At 26.4% G+C, this 23,357-nt stretch overlaps 3 protein-coding genes across 4 annotated transcripts; 2 read left to right on the top strand and 1 right to left on the bottom strand.

Annotated features, from left to right (window-relative positions):
- The first annotated feature begins 3,767 nt into the window (after positions 1-3,767).
- LOC126743824 (adult-specific rigid cuticular protein 15.7-like) lies at positions 3,768-8,320 on the top strand. The gene is made up of 4 exons (XM_050451052.1): positions 3,768-3,918; positions 4,006-4,108; positions 4,212-4,383; positions 8,204-8,320. The coding sequence occupies exons 1-4, from the start codon at positions 3,895-3,897 to the stop codon at positions 8,295-8,297; spliced, it is 393 nt and encodes a 130-aa protein (XP_050307009.1). The 5' UTR covers positions 3,768-3,894; the 3' UTR covers positions 8,298-8,320.
- LOC126743823 (uncharacterized) lies at positions 8,313-12,389 on the bottom strand. 2 transcript variants are annotated; one of them, XM_050451050.1, is made up of 5 exons: positions 12,188-12,389; positions 9,187-9,340; positions 8,812-9,039; positions 8,555-8,749; positions 8,313-8,491 (listed from the first exon to the last, which is right to left on the bottom strand). In XM_050451050.1, exons 1-5 carry the CDS (start codon positions 12,321-12,323, stop codon positions 8,338-8,340), a joined length of 867 nt encoding a protein of 288 aa, XP_050307007.1. In that variant the 5' UTR covers positions 12,324-12,389; the 3' UTR covers positions 8,313-8,337. The 2 variants fall into 2 exon arrangements, with proteins under 2 accessions (XP_050307007.1, XP_050307008.1); XM_050451051.1 differs by having other exon boundaries at positions 8,571-8,749.
- A 168-nt stretch (positions 12,390-12,557) lies between these two features.
- LOC126743910 (uncharacterized) lies at positions 12,558-17,459 on the top strand. Its single transcript, XM_050451182.1, has 3 exons — positions 12,558-12,723; positions 16,786-16,995; positions 17,055-17,459. The coding sequence occupies exons 1-3, from the start codon at positions 12,709-12,711 to the stop codon at positions 17,331-17,333; spliced, it is 504 nt and encodes a 167-aa protein (XP_050307139.1). The 5' UTR covers positions 12,558-12,708; the 3' UTR covers positions 17,334-17,459.
- Positions 17,460-23,357: the final 5,898 nt, after the last annotated feature.

The following is a 23,357-nucleotide window of genomic DNA, read 5'->3' as shown; positions in this document are numbered from 1 at the left end:
TAAAACTCTGACATTCAAGTGAATCTGTCTAGCCTGTGCAATGGTTTCTTAAGAGTTTTCTCAAAAGTCTCTTAAAAAGTAATAGTTTCTCAACAAATTCGTGTTAAAATAAAAATTAAGCACTTGACTGCCATTTGATTCACCTTTCTAGCTTCAATAGCAAAATAGTTACAATAAATTTTGTTAAAGAGTAATCACAAACTCTCTCGTCGGGTCCAACTTTTAAAGATATATCAAAAAGTACAAGTTCCTCAAAAAATTAGTAAAAAGCGAAATAATCTCTTAACGTTTTGTTAGCGACTGCTATTTAATTCATCGTTTTAGCTATATAAACAAAAAAGTTACAACAAATTTTGTAAGGAACTAACCACAAACTCACTCGTCGGGTCCAACTTATAAAGATATCTCAAAAAGTACAAGTTTTTAAAAAAATTCATAAAGGCATAAAATAAACCTTTGACTTCTGGTTACCGAATGGTCTTTAAATCGTCTTTCTAGCTTCAATAGTAAAATAGTTACAATAAATTTTGCTTGGCAGTAGTAACAAACTCATTCGTTGAGTCTAACTTTTGACGATATCTCAAAAAGTACAACTTCTTCAAAAAATTGGTAAAAAAACAAAATAATCTCTTAACATTTTGTTAGCGAACGCTTTTCAATTCATCTTTCTAGCTACATTAGCGAAAAAGTTACAACAAATTTTGTAAGGAATTAATCACAAACTCACTTGTTGGGTCCAACTTTTGCAGATATCTCAAAAAGTACAAGTTTTTCAAAAAATTCATAGAGACAAAAAATAAACCCTTGACTTTTGGTTAGCGAATGGTTTCTAAATCACCTTTTTAGCTTCAATAGCAAAATAGTTACAACAAATTTTGTTTGGCAGTAGTAACAAACTTGTTCGTCGGATCCAACTTTTGAAGATATCTCAAGAAGTACAAGTTTTCAAAAAAATTCATACAAACATAAAATAAGCCCCTGACTTTTGGTTAGCGAATGGTCTTTAAATCATCTTTCTAGCTACATTAGCAAAAAAGTTACAACAAATTTTGCGTGGCAGTAGTAACAAACTCATTCGTCGGGTCCAACTTTTGACGATATCTCAAAAAGTACAACTTTCTCAAAAAATTGGTAGGAAAATAAAATATTTCTTTAACGTTTTGTTAGCGAGCGCTATTTAATTCATCTTTCTAGCTACATTAGCAAAAAAGTTATAACAAATTTTGTTGGACACTAATCGCAGATTCATTCGTCGGGTCCAACTTTTGAAGATATCTCAAAAAGTACAAGTTTTTTAAAAAATTTATAAATACATAAAATAAACCTTTAATCTTTGGTTAGCGAATGGTCTTTAAATCGTCTTTCTAGCTTCAATAGTAAAATAGTTACAATAAATTTTGCTTGGCAGTAGTAACAAACTCATTCGTTGAGTCTAACTTTTGACGATATCTCAAAAAGTACAACTTCTTCAAAAAATTGGTAAAAAAACAAAATAATCTCTTAACATTTTGTTAGCGAACGCTTTTCAATTCATCTTTCTAGCTACATTAGCGAAAAAGTTACAACAAATTTTGTAAGGAATTAATCACAAACTCACTTGTTGGGTCCAACTTTTGCAGATATCTCAAAAAGTACAAGTTTTTCAAAAAATTCATAGAGACAAAAAATAAACCCTTGACTTTTGGTTAGCGAATGGTCTCTAAATCACCTTTTTAGCTTCAATAGCAAAATAGTTACAACAAATTTTGTTTGGCAGTAGTAACAAACTTGTTCGTCGGATCCAACTTTTGAAGATATCTCAAGAAGTACAAGTTTTCAAAAAAATTCATACAAACATAAAATAAGCCCCTGACTTTTGGTTAGCGAATGGTCTTTAAATCATCTTTCTAGCTACATTAGCAAAAAAGTTACAACAAATTTTGCGTGGCAGTAGTAACAAACTCATTCGTCGGGTCCAACTTTTGACGATATCTCAAAAAGTACAACTTTCTCAAAAAATTGGTAGGAAAATAAAATATTTCTTTAACGTTTTGTTAGCGAGCGCTATTTAATTCATCTTTCTAGCTACATTAGCAAAAAAGTTATAACAAATTTTGTTGGACACTAATCGCAGATTCATTCGTCGGGTCCAACTTTTGAAGATATCTCAAAAAGTACAAGTTTTTTAAAAAATTTATAAATACATAAAATAAACCTTTAATCTTTGGTTAGCGAATGGTCTTTAAATCGCCTTTCTAGCTTCAATAGTAAAATAGTTACAATAAATTTTGTTTGGCAGTAGTAACAAACTCATTCGTCGGGTCCAACTTTTGACAATATCTCAAAAAGTACAACTTCTTCAAAAAATTGGTAAATAAACAAAATAATCTCTTAACATTTTGTTAGCAAACGCTATTCAATTCATCTTTCTAGCTACATTAGCGAAAAAGTTACAACAAATTTTGTAAGGAATTAATCACAAACTCACTTGTCGGGTCCAACTTTTGCAGATATCTCAAAAAGTACAAGTTTTTCAAAAAATTTATAGAGACATAAAATAAAACCTTGACTTTTGGTTAGCGAACGGTCTTTAAATTATCTTTCTAGCTTTAATAGCAAAATAGTTACAAAAAATTTTGTTTGGCAGTAGTAACAAACTTATTCGTCGGATCCAACTTTTGAAGATATCTCAAGAAGTACAAGTTTTCAAAAAAATTCATACAAACATAAAATAAACCCCTGACTTTTGGTTAGCGAATGGTCTTTAAATCACCTTTCTAGCTTCAATGGCAAAATAGCTACAACAAATTTTGCTTGGCAGTAGTAACAAACTTATTCGTCGGGTCCAACTTTTGACGTTATCTCAAAAAGTACAACTTTCTCAAAAAATTGGTAAGAAAATAAAATATTTCTTTAACGTTTTGTTAGCGAGCGCTATTTAATTCATCTTTCTAGCTACATTAGCAAAAAAGTTATAACAAATTTTGTTGGACACTAATCGCAGATTCATTCGTCGGGTCCAACTTTTGAAGATATCTCAAAAAAGCTAATTATTACCTATTTTAGGCATTTGAAACAGTTTCTCGTATTTTACTCACCTGTAATAAGTGAAAAATATCTTTAGTCGCCTGGAATTATTAAAAATCGTCCTCGAATACTTGAACTAGATTCTATCGCCTGAAAATGATTTTAAAAAATGCCTAAAATAATTAATAAACTATAATTAATAAAGTTTTTCAGAAAAGTAATTTTTTCTTATATATTTAAACTATCTACAGACCAGTGGCCATTTTTTACGTTTTTCTTGTCAAAAAATGGGTCAATATTTCACTTTTTGGGGTTCTACCGCATCATTTTTTTTCATAATGGTCTAAATCGACTTAAAATATCATTCATCCTAAATGGAGCATTTTAGGGACGAGGGATAACATTACATTACTATCTTGAAACATACTTGAGACAGATGCGATTTCCATAAAAAAATGGAAATTAAGGGAAAAAGATAGATACTTAGTTTTATTTGACATCAATAGGCTTTTCTGCCTAAAAAAAAATTAATAATTTCAAAACTAATTAAAATTAATATTACACCCAGACCAAACAAGAAAATAAATCTTACATTTAAACTAAACAATTAAGCGTGTTAATTATTTTTTCCTAAATAATGAGACGTGAATAAATCAATTTAATTGCCCTGTTAATAAAGCACGTGTGGGCTTGAAAAAGCCACTTTTTTCTATAAAAATATGGTTCGCATCTTCAAAAATGATTTTAGTGCCCATCGAGGAGCATTTCCGTTAGTTATTTCGCACGTAAGTGTAGGAGTTCGCGAAATATAAAACACCATGTCGGTTATAAATTTTGCGTTGTTAGTGCCCATCCGTGTACAAGAAGACTTTATCTTTTTTCATAAAAATGCTTAAAAAAATAACCGTTTTGGTAAGCAAACATTTAAATTTTATCATAAAGTGTCGGCACGAATTTCAAAGAGTTTTAATAGGGCCATTAAAAAAAGTTGTTTTTTAGGGTTTTATCTGTGTTAGTGTGGGAAGCTGTTTTCCAGTGGTGCAGCAATTAAGACTTTCCTTAGCTGATACAGTCACTAGCTATAGTAACTTTGAACCTGAAGGTAAGCACATGCAAAAGACTTGATTTTGATTTAGTAAGCTTTTATAGCTTACGATAGTTGTTCGAAGGTAAGCCAAATGATAAATAGAATATATTTTTTTTAGGTCCAGGTACTTACGCTTTTGGTTATGACATAGACGATCCAGAAAGTGCTAACACCCAGTTTAGGGAGGAAGAAAGACATTTGGATGGGTCGGTGGTGGGGAAATATGGGTGGGTGGCCGATGATGGTAGGGTTTATGTGGTCAGCTATGTGGCTGATACTAATGGGTACAGGTAAGAACATTTTGCAACAAGAAATATTAACATGCTTTGTAAAAAGTTTTAGGACACGCTAAAGGACTTATTTCTGAATAATTTTTTTGTATATTATTTATTTTTAATTCAATTTTTACCAATGCAATATTTTTATTTTTGTAATAAGTATTTCTTATTTTATGCTACTTAAATTTCCCAAATTATGAGGCAATAGAACTAAAGAATAATTATTACGGGCAGTCTAGGTGTGAAACCGAAAATTATATTATTCATTTTATTATTAATAATATTATTATTATCACTGTTATAAATTTGTTATCATTAACAAATTTTTTTTTTTTTTAATCTGTAATTTATAAAAAAAAAATTGTTATTCAATTTTTCCATATATTATTATAATAACCTATGTATGATTTCACTATAATAACAATTTTTAGTGTTTTTATTTATTTTTTTACAAACATTTTTCACCGTTCATTTCTACTTTATTTGTTTTTCTTTCAAATCATGTTTTTTGTTTATTCTTAATTTTTTATGAGGTTGATTAGGAAAGTTTTAAATTTTCTACTTATTCTCATAATTATTTTTTTTTTAATTTTTTAAATTAACTAAAAAATGTAAGACTTTCGAAATTGGTGAAGGAGCAAGGAAATAAGAAAATTTAAAAAAACATCAAATTTATGAAAATGTATACAACTCAATTATATTTTTGTTTGTTCTGTAATATCTGCAAAATACTTTTTTTATGAATTTTTTACAGGTTTTATTTTTCTTATTTATGGTCTTTTTTTCCTACAATAACGGCTTCTGTTGTTTACACTTTATGAATATTTTCTTTTAGTAGAAAAAATAAGAATTTTGAAATTGGTGAAGGAGCAGAAAAATAAGAAAATTTGTGAAAACATTAAATTTTCGGATATAATTTAAAATTATTCTATATTTTTTTAATCTGTAATGTATTTAAAATATTTGATTTTTTCTAAATTAACAGTTTTTTTGTTTTCACTTATTTTTTTAAATTAACTAGAAAATATAAGACGTTCGAAATTGGCGAAGGAGCGGGGACATAGGAAAATTTATAAAAACGCCAATTTTTTGAAAAGTTCTTTCTTCTGTTATGTATTTATTTTTTGTTAAATTAATTTTTTTACATTTTGTGTTCTTATTTTTTCTGATTCATTAATATTACGGTAACTGTTTAAAAAGTTATTTTTATATTTACTTTATAATAAAAGTTTTTATTATTTTGCCTAATTTTTTTACTAATATTTTTTACCGTCTATTTTTACTTTTTATTGCGTTTTCTGGAAATCTTGTTTTTATTCTTTATTTTATTAAAGGAGTATTGTGAAAGTTTTAAATTTTTTACTTTTTCTTATATTTAATTTCTTTAATTAACTAGAAAGTAGAAAACCTTCGAAATTGGCAAAGGAGCGGGAAAATAAAAAAAAAACATAAAAACATTACATTTTTGAAAAAAAAAATAAATAAATTGGTTAATGAGCAAGAAAATAGAAAAATTTTAAAAACTTCAAATGTTTGGAAATGTATAAAACCTATTTATTAATTTTTAAACTATAATTTATTTAAAAGTTTTTTTCTATTCAATTTTTCCATATATTATTATAATAACCTATATATGGTTTCTCTATAATAACAATTTTTAGTGTTTTTATTTATTTTTATTAAACATTTTTCACCGTTCATTTTTACTCTAATTGTTTGTTCTTTAAATCTCGTTTTCTGTTTATTCTTAATTTTAATGAGGTTGATTAAAAAAGTTTTAAATTTTCTACTTATTCTTATAATTCTTTTTTTTTTTAAATTAACTAGAAGGAGCAGGGAAATAAGAAAATTTATAAAAACATCAAATTTGTGAAAATGTATACAACTCAATTATATTTTTGTTTGTTCTGTAATATCTGCAAAATATTTTTTTTATGAATTTTTCACAGGTTTTATTTTTCTTATTTATGGTCTTTTTTTTCCTACAATAACAGTTTCTGTTGTTTATACTTTATAAATTTTAATATATAATAATTTTTTTTTAATTAACTAGAAAAATCAAGAATTTTGAAATTGATGAAGGAGCAGAGAAATAAGAAAATTTATAAAAACATCAAATTTATGAAAATTTATAAAACTCAATTATATTTTTGTTTGTTCTGTAACACCTTCAAAATACTTTTTTTTTTATGAATTTTTTACAGGTTTTATTTTTCTTATTTATGGTTTTTTTTTCCTACAATAACAGCTTCTGTTGTTTACACTTTATGAATATTTTGTTTTCTCTATATTAACAGTTTTTTTGTTGTCACTTATTTTTCTAAATTAACTAGAAAATATAGGACTTTTGAAATTGGCGAAGGATGGGACATAGGAAAATTTATAAAAACGCCAATTTTTTCAAAATTTATAAAACTCATTCATTGTTTTTTATTCTATTATACTTTCATATTTATATATTTGTTAAAATAATTTTCTTATATTTTTTGCTTTTATTTTACTTTTTCATTATTATTATGATAACTGTTTAAAAATTAATTTTTATATTTACTCTAAAAAATAACAGTTTTTATTATTTTGCCTATTTTTTTTTACTAATATTTTTCACCGTCTATTTTTACTTTTTATCCTTTTTGCTTGAAATCTTGTTTTTATTCTTTATTTTAATAAAGTAGTATTATAAAAGTCAAGTTAAATTTTCGACTTTTTCTTATAATTAATTTTTTAAATTAAGTAGATAATAGAAAACATTTGAAATTGGTGAAGGAGCGGGGAAATGAAAAAAATCATAAAAACATGAAATATTTGAAAATGTATAAAACTAATTCATATTTTTTTTTATTATATACCTGTAAAATATATGTTTTTTTAAATCAATTTTTTTGTCTTTATTTTTTAACGTCTTATTTATGGTAACTGTTTAAATTTTTTTTTCTCTGCAATTTATCACTTATGCTTTTTGACAAAAAGCCTTAACCGTCTATTTTTACTATTTTAATTATTTTTTCTTAAAACCTGATTTTGTTTTTTATTCCTAATTTTAATAAAGTTAATTAAGAAAATTTTAAATCTTCTACTTTCTCTTATAATGTTTTTTTTTAAATTGAGTAAAAAATATACGACTTCTGAAATTGGTGATGGAGCGGGGAAATAAAAACATGACATTTTTGGAAATTTTTAAAACTTATTCATCATATCTTTATTTTGTAATGCATTTAAAATATTTTCTTTAAATTATTTTTTATTTTCCTTTTATCTTATTTTTTTATTCAAATCTTAGAAACACTTTTTAAAAATTGATTCTTTCAGTTTTCTATAATAACAGTAACATTTCAATTATTTATTTCTGTTTTTATAATTAGATCTTTACTTTTTAAATACAAATATACTTGATACTTGAGTGCTCTAATACAGAAAAACGAACTACGTTTTAGACCAAAAATTACAGTTTGAATTTTCAAAATGGCGGATGGACGCCATCTTGTGAAAAAAAAGCACTCTACAATTCCAAAATATTACGTCACTTATCAGAGGAGAGGGGTTTCTTCCGCCACTATTCTTTACGTAAATTGAAAATGGCGCCCTCCTGCCATTTTGAAACTTTTAAATATAATTTTTTTAAACGTTGCTTAAGGAACGTACATTCGCCATTTTATTCTAATCTAGTCCTTCTTTGCATATCAATTTAAAACAAAAAAAAGGGGAGGGGGGTAGAGGAAATTTATGTTCTAATATTAATTTAAATTCTATTAAGTGAAATTTATTTGAAATTTATATTCTATTAAGGAAATTTATATTCTATTAAGTGACTAATGTTTTACGAATTTTCCAGAGCAACTGTTAAAGACGCTTCCAGATATCGAAGGGCCAAAGGACCTATTCAAAGGACCATTCCTCACAGAGCAGGACCGAAGCATTTAATTTAAATAAAAACAAATAAATAAATTAAGACTTTTTGTTTAATTTTCATAAATGCACCACATAATCCAAAATCAAAGAACTGGCCCCGCGATCGGTCATTTCAATACAGTGGCGGTACGTCAGAACCAAACAGTAACCGCTTTGGAGAATATCGTCGGCGGATTCGTTAAGGGTCAGTAGCGGACCATAAAACTTTTTCCTAAAAAAACATAGAAAAAAATAATTAGAATTCTTTTAAAAAACCCTTTTTTAAAAACCTTACATAATGCCTTCCTTACATTTGCAATCATTTTTGAACGTGGACACCGCAACAGAGTAACTTAAGTTAGTCTGGACATCCGAGGCTATCCAGATAATGACCTTGTCATCGTAAGACATCCCGTAAGGACTTTCTGGATCGTCTGCTATCCTCGCACACATCACGGCCATCATCAAGTATTGATCTTCTTGGGGGTGCCTAAAACGTATTAAATAACAATCAATTTGCAAACAAAGAATATTTTCTGGATCTGGATCAACCTGATTTTGGTCATAGAACTGGATAACCTTTCGTCGTTAATTTTCAAAACGGCAAGGCACTTGGGAATTTTATATTTGGAATTGCACGGATCGAAATCTTCGATTCCACATCTGGTATCGAAACGAGTTAACATAATTGGGATTTCCTTGTGCTCGTGTTTAATGTGATTCTCCAAAGTGCATACGGATATGTACTTGTTGCATTCTACTTTTGGGCAACGTAGAGGTCTAGAAATATGGAATAAGTTGAGAAAATCGTTTGGGAAAATGAGGTCAAAAGGTTTTTCCAAAAAGATTTGAATTGAACGTCAATGCTTAGTTATTACATATTAAACAAATTTTTAAAAACTTTCAAATGATTCCAGTATCTCCTACCTGTATGACAGAGACAAAACACTAGGGCTCTCATTGTACAAACTAATTGCTAGATCATTATTATCAGTATACATTTCAGGAGAAGGAATTAACTTTCTTCCCCACTGTTTAGGTTTCTGTTCAGTCCTATGACCCGAATTGTCCGATTTCCTACCTAAAACATGAACAACAAAACAATTATTATACCCACATTCCGCGCTCTTTCACGATCTGCTAACCGTCAATTAACATTTAAAACACATGTTAATCCAATTATTTTCCACCTTAAGTTAATCTACTAAAACCATCGCTAAAACCAATTAGTTATCATCATCACCTTTGTATTGGGGCAATTAAATAAAAAAAAAACTTTCTTTCACGGTTTTGAATTTTCAATGCGGTCCCTGATGATGGCCGAACGAAAGTGAAACCGTTCATTGTTTTTCCCGAAATATTAAATGAGAAGTGAAAACGACATGTGGTACCTATGCGGTACCTTATGGTATTCGTATGTAATTTGAAAAAGTCATAAAATTTTGTGTTATGACATATCGTATAAGGTTGTTTAGTTTTTTTTTGGGTTTTTAGATATATTTATTTAATTTTTCTTCGCTATAACACGTGTTATAGCTTATTATAAATCGTGTTTTTATAATTCTTTTTAAATTTTAAGAGTTTTTTAAAATAGGGTTAAGACATTTTTTTGCTTGGATATTTAACGTATTTACTATTGTTCATTTTAATATTTATTTATTTCTTTAAATTTTCATAATTTTTAAGGCGTTTTTTTAAAATTATTATATATAAATAAAAAATACGTTTTTTTTAAATTAATATAAAATAATAAATAAAATACATATTCCTAAATTGCAATATAATAAACCTTAAATTTGCAAAATAATGAGGATTTTAATTTTAATTTTTTTTATATTTTCAATTTTTTCATTTAATTTTCTTATATATACAAATTTTTTATACTTTCTCAAATTTTATTTTGAAAAAACCTTAAAATCTTTAATTTTTTTATAAATTTCTTTTAACTTTTTTGGAATATTAATAAAAATTTAATATTTTTTACTAACTGACTATTTTTTTAATAACAAAACTTTTATTTGAATAAATTGATTTTTATTCCAGCTTTTTATTTACATAATTTATATTTTCTTCCATTACATTTATATTAATTTATACATAATTTATATTATATTCCATTACGTGATCATCCTTGCATTACAATAAATAACAAAAGTTTTTGGGATACAGAAGAACAAATAAAAGACGTTATTGTTTGATGACCGACGTTTCGATTTCTTATTGGAGCCTCTTCAGGCATCTTTTATGTACTGTTCTATAGTCCAAAACACTTTTGCTCACACTTCGTGGATCTTTTCACTAATCTCTTATTATTCACGTTTTTTAAAAATTTGTATCCAGCTTATTATTAAGATCATTCAATAGATTTTTGAGATCCTGGAAAAGTATTTTTTAATTATCTAAATACATGAATTTTCGTAATTAATTTTTTAAGTTTTGTAACTGTTTACTTATATTAATTAAATTTTACAATTTTTTACCACCTTTTTAAACTGTAAAATAAATTATTTAATATTCAATCATCTTGAATATTTAAAATATATTTAAATTAAAATACTTTTTTTATTTCATCCAAACCCAAGGTTTCGAAAACATTATTTCTTAGGCCATTATTATTTTTAACTTTCTAATTTCCTCGCTAATTTTAACTAAATCAACGTGGAACCTATTTGAAACTTCTATTTCTATTTTCTAGAAATTTCATAAAGCACTCAAAATGCATTTTTTTTTGAGTTTTTGAGGTTTAAAGAGTAAAGCGCTTTAATTCCGAAACTCCTTACTGACTTCTCAGTAAAATTGTAAGAAAACTACTTTCAGCAACAAAGTGAAACTTTCACTAGCTTATTAAGAAGACTTTTCTGTTGAAATTTTATTACGGACTTAAAATCATTTATTCACCTATTTTTGAGTTATTTGACTTAAAAGACGCAGTGGTGCAAGAAAACTTCTACATCAAACGGATTGTTGCTGCTTATTCGACCGCCAGAAAGAAAAAAACTAGGGGTTCATAATAAATCGAGAGCATAATACGTACATTTCTAGAAATACATGTATTTAATTTTTATTTAACAGATTTTTTAAAATTAATATGTGTAATAAAAATGTAAATTCAATAGAATTATATTAAATAATTAAAGTTTTTTTAGCGAAAATGGACATGTCAATTTTAATTAATTTAACTATTTTTTTTTTAAATTTGTATTATTATCCTGGAAAAATATTTTTCAATTATCTACGTCCATGAATTTTCCTAATTTATGTTTTAAGTCTTTCAAATGTTTCCTTATATTAATTAAATTTTACGTAAATTGTTCATTACTCAATTAGGTTGAATTTTTAAAATATATTTACTTTTTTTAACTCTCCAATTTTTTTTGTTAAATTTAATTAAATTACCGAGGAACCTATTTTAGAAACCTAAGAAACATTTTTTTTAAACTTCATAGAGTAATGAAAAAGTGACTAAATTATTTTAAGCTCTATAAAAGACCCATTGGTACAATAAAGCATCTACATCAAACGTTGTTGCTGCTTCTTCGACCGCCCTTAAGAAAAAAACTAGAGGTTCATAATAAATCGAAGGCATGGTATGTACATTTCTAGTAACTTAATTATTTTTAGTAACTTGAAATCCGTTATTAAATTTACATTCTTCTATCCTACAGTGGACTGCGTCAGAACGTTATTACATAAAGCAGAAATCTCGGAACTTCGATCCTATTAAATTCGTTGCCGAAATTCAATGTTTTTTTACTTCATCAATATTTTTATTGATTGAGAAATTTTTATTGAACCAGGTCCTATCCCTATTTATTTAATTTCTAAATGAATATTTCCTTTAAGAACATCGATTTTTTTACATTTCACGGTTTTTTTTCTAGAACATTCCCAATGGTCCTACAGATTAAAAAAAATCAACTCTACGTACCCTTAATACTTTTCTTAAAACAGTCTCCGCAATAAAACTCATTATTGGAAGTTTCCAAAAGGGTGTCCACATCAAAATGCGTCTGGCATATCTGGCACGCCACATACACTTCTTCCTCATCCAGTTCCGAACTCATAATCGATTTTTTGATTAAAATTTATACAAAATTCTTATTAACATGTCAAATGACTTTTAAATGACTTTTTTTTAGTACGATCAGTAGTTACAGTAAAAAAGATCTTATCTATTATTATTCAGTCCTTGACGGAAAACCTTGCGTCATTATTTCCTCCCGTGAAAATGTCTTACTTTCATACAAATGACCATTTTACAACCCGTAACGTATCAAAAATACCAATGCGATTCTTTCATCTCTTTCCAAAGCACATCCTACCCCATGCATTTCTCTTTCATTTCAAAGTGAAGAAGAAAGCATATAAAAGCTTTTGTCCATATAAATTTCACTTAAGTTTAGTTGTTTTTGGTTTGAGTGGTGCTTTTGTGCTTGAATTTTGGAAATTATGTCTCTGATTAGGGTACGTACATATATTTATTGTAAATAATTATTATCTCATTTATGGCTATTTAGAAAATTAAAATCGTGAGCCATTTGATTGCAATGAAAAGTTGAAGGTTAGTAAAGTCCGCAATAATATATTTTTTTTAATTGTTAGCTTATAGGTTCTGCCCTGCATAGTAAATTTTTATTGTTGTTTTTTTTTACCGTAATTACTTTCAAATTAAGCCAATAATTACTTGCTTATTAGGAAAATTAACCGGTAATTAGAAAAAATGGTTTATCGTTAGCACGATCGCTTTTACTTAATAAGAGGAATTGAATTTTGGCGCGGTGGAGCATGCGAAAAAGTGAAAATTGTTATGAAAAATGTACTTTTAGACCTTTTTTTAACACTTCTCATAACTATTCAAAACCTTTAGCTAAAAGAAAACTCTAACATTTTACACAAAAAAACTAGATTTTCCTCTATGGTACACATGGCCCAATAAGCTAATTTGTCTTACTAAGATGATGCAAAAATGTGTGAGAAAATAGAAAATTGGTTTAAAAAACGAGGCCAAGATTGGACTATTACATATTGATAAAATAATAGGCAGCAATGGTAATTTTTTAAGTTAGGGTAAGAATGAATCTCTTAGTCAATTCTAAGGTCTAACATAATTTTTAATTAAAATTAACACGCTAAATACGTCTCTGGTTTACCAAACCACGCACTTAAAATATTATATATTTTATATATTATTAAACATTTTAATTTTTTGCCCTTAATATAGTCTACTCTTTCAGTAATTTAGATAATTATTGAGTACACATTATACCTATTATTAACGTAATAGTTTGCTTCTTTTTCAATCCTTTTTCTAAATATTTTTTATTATTATTATTATTATCTTATATTTTTTAAAATTATTGGATTTTTGGGGATTTTTTTTGCTTCCTTAATTGTTTAGAACAATACTTTAATTGCTTGCAAAATTTTCTTACGATTTCGACTTTCTCATTGAGAATTCCTAAAATGTTTGCGTTATTATTTATTCCGAATTTTTTCTTTTTAGTTTAATTATTTGATTTACTTAAATTTATGAAGTTTTTGGAATAAGTCAAACGTATCTTTAAATTTCTATTACTTGTGACTTATTTTAATTTTTTAATTTTAAGCATTATGTACTGTTTTTAAAAATGTTTTTTTTTATTGTTAAGATATAAAGAATTGTACATAAAATACTTCTTAAAAGTTATGGAAACCTAAATTTAAACGCGTTTTTTTGTTTCAGAATTCTTAAGATTTTTGAGTTTATGAATGATTTATTTATTTTATTATTTCATTTTCTAGTTTTCTCTACTTAGTATTTTTTTTAACTCCAATATGTCCTTTAATTATTTTTTTTAACAAATTGTAATTTTTTACAATTACAATTAAAATTTTTGTTTTTCTTTTAAGTTTTTAATTTTTTAACTCACCAAGAATTAAAAAATAATTTATTAAAGTTTTATTTTTTTACGCGTTTTTAAATTTTAGTATTGTGTAGAGTTTATATTTTTAAATATGGATTTTTTTATTTGTAATTTTTTTTTTGGAAATTTCTTTTTATAACCCCTTGAATTATTTATTCCATTTTTCAAAATTTTAACGATTTTTGATATTCATAGTATTCTTTTATTTATTTCACATTTAATTTCTTTTATATTCTTATTCTCTTATACTATAAATTGATCAATAATTCCCTTAGAATCACGAATTACCAATAATAAAAAATTACGTTCACACAATTCTTGACAGAATACTTAACTTTCCTTGAATAATGTGTTTTTTTTTCTCTATTTTTCAGACCTCCTATTTTTTGTTTCTAATTTTTTTTTTTGTAATATTTCTCTATTCACATTTTTTCAAATTTAAATTTATTTAAATTTTTTTTATTTTACAGTTTCCTTGGATTCAAAATATTTTTCTTTATATATAAACAAAAAATATAATGCCTTGATTTTAACTGATTTAAATTTTTTGTACTATTTTAATAATTTTACATTTTTTGACTTTTTTTGCATTTTCAATTTTCGGACAAAATTCGAATTTTTTTGCAAAATTTTTTACTATTTTGACTTTTTTCGATTAATTTTGTACTTATTTTTCGATTTTCTCGGCTTCGAATTCTCTATTTTATACGTATTATATAATTTACATATGTTAACAAAAAATTTAGTGCTGAATTATATTAGATTTTTTTTTTAATTCCTGAGACTAAAATGTTTGTACTATTTTAAAGTTTTTTAATTTTCCTATTTTTGGGCTTTTATTAAAGATTCTTTTTAAGTTTTCAGGTCAAAATTTTAATTTTTAAATAATTTTTTGTTTTAATTTTGAATGAAAATTAATATCTTTATTTTGCTTTGTGTTTTTTTAATTTTGTGTTTGGTCTCTAATATTTTAAATTTATTTTAATAGACGCAATTTAGAAGATCCTTAAATTAAATATTCTTCATGTTCAAAATTTGATATTTATTTGCTTTTTAGTATAGAATGTTAGTAAAAAATTATATGAACCTTTAAGGAAACATAATTAACAAAAAAAAACTTTATTCAGCTTCTTAGATATTAATTCTGAATTCCTAAAATGTTTGCAATAATTAATATTTTGCATTTTTTTAAATAAATTTTTTTAGATTTATAAAATTAAATTCCAATTTGATTGATTTTATTTGATTTTAATTTTTTGTACTATTTTATTAATTTTACATTTTTTGATTTTCTTTGCTTTTTCAATTTTCGGACAAAATTCGAATTTTTTGCAAAATTTTCTTACTATTCCGACTTTTTTCGATAAATTTTGTACTTTGTATTTAATATTTAAAATTTATTTTAGTAGTCGAAATTTAAAAGTCAACAAACTTTTTTAAAATTTAATTTTTGTATTTTTTTTTAATATAGAAATAATTAATGAAAGTTTAAAATTAATTTAATTTTAAACTTTAATCAGTTTTGATGATTAACTGTTGATTTAGAATTCTTTAAATGTTTGTATGTATTAGTATTAGTTTTGTATTTTTTAGACTTTTTAGATTTAATTATTTTTCGATTTTCTCGGCTTTGAATTCTTTATTTTATACGTATTATATATTTTACATATATTAACAAAAAATTTAATGTTGAAATATATTAGAATTTATTTTTTTTTTAATTCCTGAAACTTAATTTAAAATATTTGTACTATTTTATTGTTTTTTAATTTTCTTAATTTTTGGGCTTTTATTAAAGATTCTTATTAAATTCCTTAATTTTTTAGGACAAAATTTTAATTTTTTTTTAATGATTTCGATTTTAAGTTTTAACTTCGAATGAAAATTAATATCTTTATTTTGCTTTTTGTTTTTCTAATCTTTGTTTTTTTAATTTTGTGTTTGGTCTCTAATATTTTAAATTTGTTTTAATAGACGCAATTTAGAAAATCCTTAAATTAAACAAACAGCATGTTTAAAATTTAATATTTATCTGCTTTTTAGTATAGAATGTTAGTAAAAAATTATATGAACCTTTAAGGAAATCTAATTAACAAAAAAAAACTTTATTCAGCTTCTTAGATCTTAATTCAGAATTCCTAAAATGTTTGCAATAATTAATATTTTGCATTTTTTTAAATAAATTTTTTTACATTTATAAAATTCTCTAGACTGTATATAAGAAACTGTATATTTCTGATTTTTGTTTTTCAATGTTAAAAAGTTTCTAATTTTCTCTGATTAATAAAATTCTAAAATCTCTTTTAATTTTTTTTTCAGCAAATTTTAATCACCAAATTGATTTTTTTTATTTTCTTTATTTAACTTTAATGATTTTTTTTAACTTACCAAGAAGTAAAAATAAAATAACAATTCGTTTTTTTAAAAGTCGGTTTTTTCTTAGATTTTTTTTTCAACTTCTTGAATTAATTATTCCATTATTGCTCAATATTTCAATTTCAAATGTATTCTCAAATCCTATAAATTGAATATTAATTTTCTTAGAATCATACATACAATTGATTTCTCATAATCACTTATGAACAAAATTACATATTTTCTCCTTAAACAATTATTCTTTCAGATACCATTGCTCTCCCTACTGCTCACCCAATCGACCTTAAGCTACCCAAGACCAAAAATAATTTATCAAGATTACCCAAGCAGCGCCATCCAATACCCTCAACATCAATACGAATCAACTCAAGACAGCCAAGAGGTCCAACACGTTCAACCTCAAAGCGAGGACCTACACTCCCTCCAAGAGGATCATCAACATCACCTTGAATATTTTGTAAGTTTCACTTTTTAACAAAACCAACATATTTTAATCAGCTCGTTTCTCTTATTCAGACCCATCCTAAGTACACTTTTAAGTATGGCGTAAACGACTTTCACACAGGAGACATAAAAAGCCAACAAGAGACCAGAGACGGTGACGTGGTTAAAGGACAATACTCAGTGGTAGAACCGGATGGTTCTATTCGAACTGTAGAGTACACTGCAGATAACCATAATGGTTTTAATGCTGTTGTAAGGAGGACAGCTCCTATTGAACAGCATGAACTAGAACATCATGCAGTTGGGAATGATGGATATGGTCATGAGTATGAGGAGGATGAACAGTATTAGCCATTTGTTAGGTTGTTAATTAGCAATAGTTCACTGGTTCTACTTTACTCTGCATTATTTATTTTATAGTTAGAATCTACCTTATAGATGTAATATTAATCAGGAGAGTAATATATGTTTTTTTTTTAATAATAAAGTGGTTTTAGTCAGTTCAAAACGACTCACAACTTTCACTTATTTATTTAATAGTTCACAATAAATGGCTATTAGAAGAGAAGCTTATGGTTATTTTTGCGCTTGAAATTCAAATTATTAATTTTTTTCCCACAGTTATAAAAAAACAAAAGAAAAATTAATCCGGCGTCTCGTTAACGTTCATATAAAAGAAGAAAATTATTTCGTATTAAATGATTTATTAATTACGATGTTTTTACATAATAACTTTGTATAATAGTTGGGATGTTAATTTTTATTGACACGCACGCAAACGGTTAGGAATAAATTTTGCAGAATTTCAACGAACTTATAAAAAGATTAGATTTTGGATTTTTCAATAAACTGCAAATGGGTGACACTTATGACATTGACTTAAAAATCCATGTTAAACCAGAAGACTCTAGGGAAGGAGGAATTTAATCACAGAACATGAAAGAAGATCATTCCTGAAGCCAATAGAAAAAATCATAATAAAAATGAATGGAAGATAGTTACTTATAGGAGACATTAGGAGAAACCAAGAACTGATCCGAAAAACAGACCAATCTCAATTGGAAGTAGAAAAAAGTGCACAGGGTTGATCAAATAAATCAAACTCAGTTTGACTATTTGTATCAACAAATCCTAAGGAAAAAAAATCATATATAAAGGAAAATGGTGTAACAGCGACTATATTTGATACATTCAAAACTAAGACTGAGCAGAAATATAGTCCCAGCAAACATCGAAATCAACTGATGGATCACAGGTCTTCTCCATCATAGAATAACTGGACATAGACCACGCTTATCGCACTAAATACGTAGAATGCACTTAGCTATGTGAAATGTTCAGATCGTTTGGTCTTTTCTAGTTGATAATAGAGGCCAGGCATAATGGAAATTGTCTCCATAATATTTTTATGAGTCCTGAGAGACATAACTATCAAAAAACGCTATTTAACTAAGTTTCTCTGATCATCTTGACCAACTTGTGGAACGATGTAATGAATTTCTCATCCATTCAAAGACCAATAATTACAGAATGAGGAATTTCATTATCTTTTTTATTGCAAGAAATTTTATCATGCAAAATTAAGTTTTAGCTGATACAAAATTTTCCACATTTCTGGATGTTTTAGTGCCGGCCTCAGTGGACGTATTTCCACAGAAATCTTACATCAAACGTAAAAGTCAGAATCGTATTACCAACGATGATTTGAAACCAATAAGGGAAATCTTGAGGTTTTCAAAAGAATATCTGAATCAATGCACTAGGTAATAGCACATGCAATTCAAAAAGTCTAATCAACTGGTATGGATAATCCATAATAACAGGATTAAATCAATTCAAAAATGTGCCTAAAAATATATTTTATAATGAGATCAGAGACATAATAAATAATCTGAAAAACAAAAAGTGTAAGGACTGCTTTGAAGTAACAGTTTGGATTAAAATAAGGTAATAAAGATCCACTGATAAAATTAATAAATAAGTGATTGGGAGAAGGTAGCTTTCCATATGTCCTGAAAAAGGCAATAGGGGTCCCAGTGTATACGAAACCTTCTACTTTTAAAAGAATCATCAAATACTTTCTAGTTTATATAGGATTTTATAGTGTTAGTGAATTTTTTGAATATAGTGTTGTCCTTTAGGGTCTCTGTCATTTTCTAGGATATTTATAATTTTAGCTTGGTATGTTGAACTTAAAAAACAAAACTTTATTGAGACGTATGTGAGTATTAAATTGTATAGTAACATGACTAAATAATTTGAATTTAAATAAATATTATTTATGAAGATCTAGGAGACAAATTAAATAAATAAAGCTGGTGTAACGGTAATAAAGTTTCTTTAAAGTAACGTAATTAAGGAAAATTTTGGCCTAAAAAAATATGGTATTCTTAAAATTTACTTGCACAATAAACAAATATTTAATTACCGTTAATTTAAATAAAATTAATAGATTTTCAAGAGTTCTTTTTGAGGAGCTATGCCGATGACACCGCTCTTATGCATGCAGCTGCGTGAACTTTTAACTCTTTAGAATAAAGAATCATTGATGAGGAATCAGGGGTATTCTTGATAAAACTTGTAGTTCTAAAAGACTCGTTAATTATTAAAAAAATATTAATTTTATTTAAAATTTACTTGCATAATAAGCAATAACCTAATTACCGCTGACTTAATTAAAAGTGATATATTTGCTTGAGTTTTGAATAAATATGCAGAGTTTTTTTGGAGAACCATGCCAATGACACCTCTCTTATATAAAGAGTCAAGGGTACTCTTGATAAAACTTGTTGATGTTGAATGTTGAAAATTGTTGTTGAATTCATGTTGAAAAATTGAAAAAAAAAATTAAAACATATTTAATTTTCTTTAAAGTTTAATTACATAATAAACAAATACTTTATTACTGTTAATTTCAATTAAACTATTTAAATAAATTTTAAATTGAATATATAGAGTTCTTTTTAGAGAGTCATGCCGATGACACCTCTCTTATGTATTCAGCTGGGTGAACTTCAAATTCTTAGGGGCGCGGAGTCGTTGACGAGGAATATGAGGAATCAGAAAGAAGTAATTAAAACTTATTTAGCTTTATTTAAAGTTTAATTACATAATAAACAAATACTTTACTACCCTTAATTTTAATTAAAATTAATATTTTTTTAATTTTTAATTAAATATACAGAGTTTTCTAGAGAAGTTGTGCAGATGGCACCTCTCTTATGCAGTTAGCTGGGTGAACTTTAGGATGGGCAACCATTGACGAGAAATATGAGAAGTTTGTGGTACTCTTGACAAAATTTGTAATTCTAAAACACTCGTTTATTAAAAAAAATAAATTAACACCTATATATATATTTTCGAATCTACTGGCATAATAACCACATATTTAATTACCGTTAATTTTATTAAAATTTATAAAATTTCTTTATAAATAAGAGTTCTTTTTAGGGAGCCATGCCGACGACACCTCTCTTATGCATGTAGCTCGGTGATCTTCGAATTCTTTAGTTAAAAACGTTAAGTTTTTGAAAATTGATACACAAATAGTTTAGTTAAAATAATTAGATACTAATTAAAGGAATTTTTCATCAATGTCTCAAGGATAGAAACAAAAATATTTGGGAGAAATTGTGTATGCTATGATTGGCATCATAATTTCACACAATATTTAATTTTATGTTCATTAAATCAGTAAAACATCTGTTATAACTTTATTTTAATTCTAGTCTATAAATTAGTCTATATGTGGAGTCGGGTGGTGTGGGAGTTATTAAACCAACTTATAGGGTATTAAAATGCTCTTAGACTTACAATATTTAAATAAATTATTTGGGAGAACATGTATATAAGTAAGTGTGAAATAAGGAAAACGAAATGAATTCAGAACGTAATGAACTTAGTAGGTTTAAAAATGACGGATTCAAATATGTTCATTGTATATGCCTGGAATATTCTTATAGCATATTCTTAGGTAATTTAGTTTGTTAGCTTTTCTTCGCTTTAACCGTTTATCATCATCTTAATATTCTCAGTCTACTCATTAAAAAATTACGAGGAAATTCAAAATAAACATTTCGAATTTATGCCCTTATAATTTAAAGATATGTATATATTATTGCTTAGACACGTAGATACATAAGTTTTAAGAAAACTCCGAGAGATTAAATCCAAATTAAAGTCAGCCTGACTAATGTACAACCAAATTCCCGTAAAACCTCATAAATAACCCAATAATGGCAGATCGAATATTCAGATAAACAGCTACTACTACTGTTATTGTATAATAAAATAAAAAAAAACTGGTGTTTACATCAGCAGGTAATTCGGTGGGTGTGCATAGTCCAAATAGAGAAAATTACCTTAGAAAATATTAGTTTAAATGTAGTAGAGCTCGTTAAATATTAACAGCACAATCGTGTTATGGTACGTACCGCCAATTGGACCGACATACTTTAATTGAGTTTAAATAATATAATTTGACTTAAGGTTAAGGTATTTATTATTATTTATTAGTATTATATTAAGAGTTAAGGTATTTAGAGCGTCACAGGGATTTTCTGTAAAAAAACTCATTTAGTTCAACATTTCTCGTTTAAGTCTAAAATGACATTTACCTATTTTTTTAATCATTAATGAATTAATTTTTTTTTTGTGTGTTGTTTTAGTGACCCAGTTTTAATTTTTAAGGTTTCAGTTGGATAAATGGTCAAAAAAAATCAAAGCTTTTGAAAATTTTTCTTTAATTGCCAACGTTTCGGCCTATATTAGGCCTTCTTTAGGGCACTACGAAATTGAAAAAACATAGAAAAACATTTATAGACAACTCAAAACTGTATGTTATACAGTGGTCAAAAAAAATTAAGAGGAGTTATGCCTAAAATTAAAAATTAAATGAGAAAATTTAAATATATTTACAACAGAAACATCAAAGCGCTTCGTTTAATTGTGATGTTCTATTTATCAAAATTAATCTTTTATTTTTGTTTAGATAGAAGATCATAATACTAAAATTAATTAAGACCTTCCTGGGATAAAGTCTAAATTAATTAAAATATTCAGTTGAGACGTGTGTTAACTATAACAAACTGTACGCCTCTAAATTATTCAGGCGAGGTGAAAAGACTCATAATTTCACACATAATATTTCATTTTATGTTCATTAGGGCAATAAAACACCTGTTATAACTTTATTTTAATAAAATAGTCTGTGCGTGGGTGGGTTATTAAGCCCACCCATACCGTATTAAAATACACTTAGATTCTTTACATTATTTAAATAAATTATTTGGGAGATATGTAAGTGTGAAATAGGAAAAAATCCAATGTTGTTTTAAGGAAAATATATAGGTACCGTAAAGTCGGGTGACTTTGACTCAGTTTTAAAGTTTGTCTAAATTTTTTTATATATAATATCACAAAAAATGCAAAATTTTTATTAGTTTTATTTGAGTCTTAATGTATTTAATTGAACTATCTACCTAATAGTATGTAATTAAATCCTATTTCAAAAAAAAATATAAAAAGTGGGTGTGCCATGTCTTTGACTTTATTTCATACAATATTTTGTGCTTATTTAGGTTTAATTTAAAGACTGGGGCAAAGACACCCATTCGGATGGATATATTTGACTTATTTAAAAAAATATTATTTGTTTTTTTTAAATCAAATTATAAAAAATTAAAAAAAAAAAAAAAGCCAACAAATTTCTTTATTGAAACAAAGTTTTAAACGTGAAATTATCCCTGTCTATGGTAGATGGATTTCCACAGACATCAAAATATGCCACATGGTAGGAATTTCGTAAGGGCTGTTCAAGCCACTTCCAAATATTTTTTTTTAACATGGACCATTTCTAAAACCCAGCCAAACCGAATGTCCTTGGCATACCCATTAAATTTGCCAGGAAAAGAATCTAGAGAATTGGGTTCGGTAACAAATACGTAGTCACCGAAAGAAAAAAATTCTTTATTTTCTGACGAATTATACATGTAAACTAAACTGGAACTAGAAATACTCGGGTCTGAATCCGATTCATATTTTGTTTTCTTCTTTTTTTCGATTTTCGATAAGCCGCTGGTTCCAGGCTCATTAGCAGGCTTCAATCGGTTCAGGCATGTTATCTATTTCTGCAAGAAAATTATCAATTTCTTCTTCAGCAGCCTCCAAGGTCATCTCATCTATATTTTCCCTAGAATTCAGTGTCTGTATGTTATTTTTCTTATTGTTATTTGTGTTTGTTTTTTTTTTATTTTTATTTTCATTTGTTTCTACTTTCTTGGATTGTGTTTTCTTAGTGACCATTTCTTTTTAGTTTTTTCAGTTTTTTTAAGGCTTTCTGCTATCTTGCGATTTTGAACATCATCAGAGCTGATA

This window comes from Anthonomus grandis, chromosome 13, assembly GCF_022605725.1.
Source record: "Anthonomus grandis grandis chromosome 13, icAntGran1.3, whole genome shotgun sequence".
Taxonomy (NCBI): domain Eukaryota; kingdom Metazoa; phylum Arthropoda; class Insecta; order Coleoptera; family Curculionidae; genus Anthonomus; species Anthonomus grandis.
The sequence above is the reverse complement of the archived record's forward strand: the minus strand, read 5'-3'. Positions and strand labels throughout refer to the sequence as shown.